Below are 1,535 nucleotides of genomic sequence, written 5' to 3'. Positions count from 1 at the left end.
GTCGAATATTAGCTTTCCAGGGTGGACTGATTATTTTTTAAGACAATTTTATAGGAATAAATACACTAAAAAATATTACTTATTTCAAATATACTTTTAAACCTTTCCTTATTAAAAAAAATACTTTTTTTTATTTATTTCTTAATTTCATTATTTTGCATAAATCTTGTAATATTTTTTTCCTCTACCACCACTACTGTCACTAATAGTAACAAATTATATTATGTATGTAAAACTAACCTTCTCGTTATTGTTGCCATGACTTGTAACACTCCTTATTACGCTACTATCGTGACCACCAATGTCGTGATGACCATTACCACAATCACTTGTAATATTCATTGTTACACCCATCACCACCAAGATCAGATAGTCATATCACCATCACCATCACCAGTAGACTCCACCTTTAACCTAACCACTCACCTCCCCTCACACCACAACAATAGAACTCCTAACCTCCTCCCACAAAAACAAATTTCAAGTCAAAAACTCACTGCACGAAGAAAGCTTCTGCAAAAGCTCCTCACAACTAGTGAAAGCTCTATCATCCCATCAACACAGAAGAGAGTTCTTTCGAACAATGAAAGCTCCACCATAGTATCAACACAAGTGAAATCTTCTCATAATGCTTCCAAACCAAATCTCATGGGGCCATCGATCGTGGTGCTTGGTTATGATAGCAATGATCACGGGTGTGTGTTGAAATATATAATTGAAAATATTTTATTATTTAAATATATTAATGTCACAATACTATATAATTTATGGTAACAATTACTTACTAGTCATAATAAAAAATATCACAGCAACAAATCACAAATTTTATAGGTCATAACTTTTTTATTAGTCACAAACTATTAAATTAATTGGTCACGCATTATTTTTTGATCATAAATAGCAACTTATTTTACGATTACAAATTATTAAAATTAATTTACCCGAATTTATTTTCAGGTCACAATTTATCAAATTAATTGATCACAACTTATTAAATTATGAGTCATAATTACAAATTTAAACACAATTTTTCACATTATTTAGGTAACATATTATTTATTAGTCATAATCACCAGAAATCCCATCCTACCCCTACCATTGGCACCAATCGAAAGCCTCTCTACCACCACCACCATTACTATCTGTTGCCTACACATGTGCCACCTCACCACAACCGCTATCACCACCACCACCTACACACACCATCGCCATCACCACCATTATCGGCAACACCTCGATTTGCAAAACACCAACCACCACTCCATAAACTCTAGCTAAGTAGCAGACCAGATCGAATCAGAAAACCACCAACAAATTTCAACGACTACCAATAAACCATCGGGTTAGAAAATGCAAGGCTACTGCGCGCAGCCGCGATGGATGCTGCTATAGTGTTGCTCAAAATGCAAGGCTGCCACGCTCAACGACAATGCTCAAAAGCAAGGTCGTCGATGCAACGACGTTCAGCATTGATATGTAGCGGTGCGAGCGTTGCTTCTCAGCGATAACTAGCTCTCTCTGCAATGACTAAGCTT

The 1,535-nt window shown here is 35.6% G+C and overlaps 1 protein-coding gene across 1 annotated transcript; it reads left to right on the top strand.

The window, feature by feature from the left end:
• Nucleotides 1–258: 258 nt before the first annotated feature.
• Nucleotides 259–1,274, top strand: LOC111392375. Its single transcript, XM_023017708.1, has 2 exons — nucleotides 259–695; nucleotides 1,064–1,274. Exons 1-2 carry the CDS (start codon nucleotides 259–261, stop codon nucleotides 1,272–1,274), a joined length of 648 nt encoding a protein of 215 aa, XP_022873476.1.
• The last annotated feature ends 261 nt before the right edge of the window (nucleotides 1,275–1,535 follow it).

The sequence above is a fragment of the Olea europaea genome, unplaced genomic scaffold (genome assembly GCF_002742605.1).
Source record: "Olea europaea var. sylvestris unplaced genomic scaffold, O_europaea_v1 scaffold926, whole genome shotgun sequence".
Lineage (NCBI taxonomy): Eukaryota > Viridiplantae > Streptophyta > Magnoliopsida > Lamiales > Oleaceae > Olea > Olea europaea.
This window is presented reverse-complemented; position numbering and strand designations above follow the sequence as displayed.

Coding starts and splice junctions, on each gene's coding strand:
- LOC111392375 (XM_023017708.1), top strand. CDS start 259: ATGACTTGTAACACTCCTTATTACGCTACTATCGTGACCACCAATGTC. Junction 696..1,063: donor TATGATAGCAATGATCACGG/GTGTGTGTTGAA, acceptor ATTATTTATTAG/TCATAATCACCAGAAATCCC.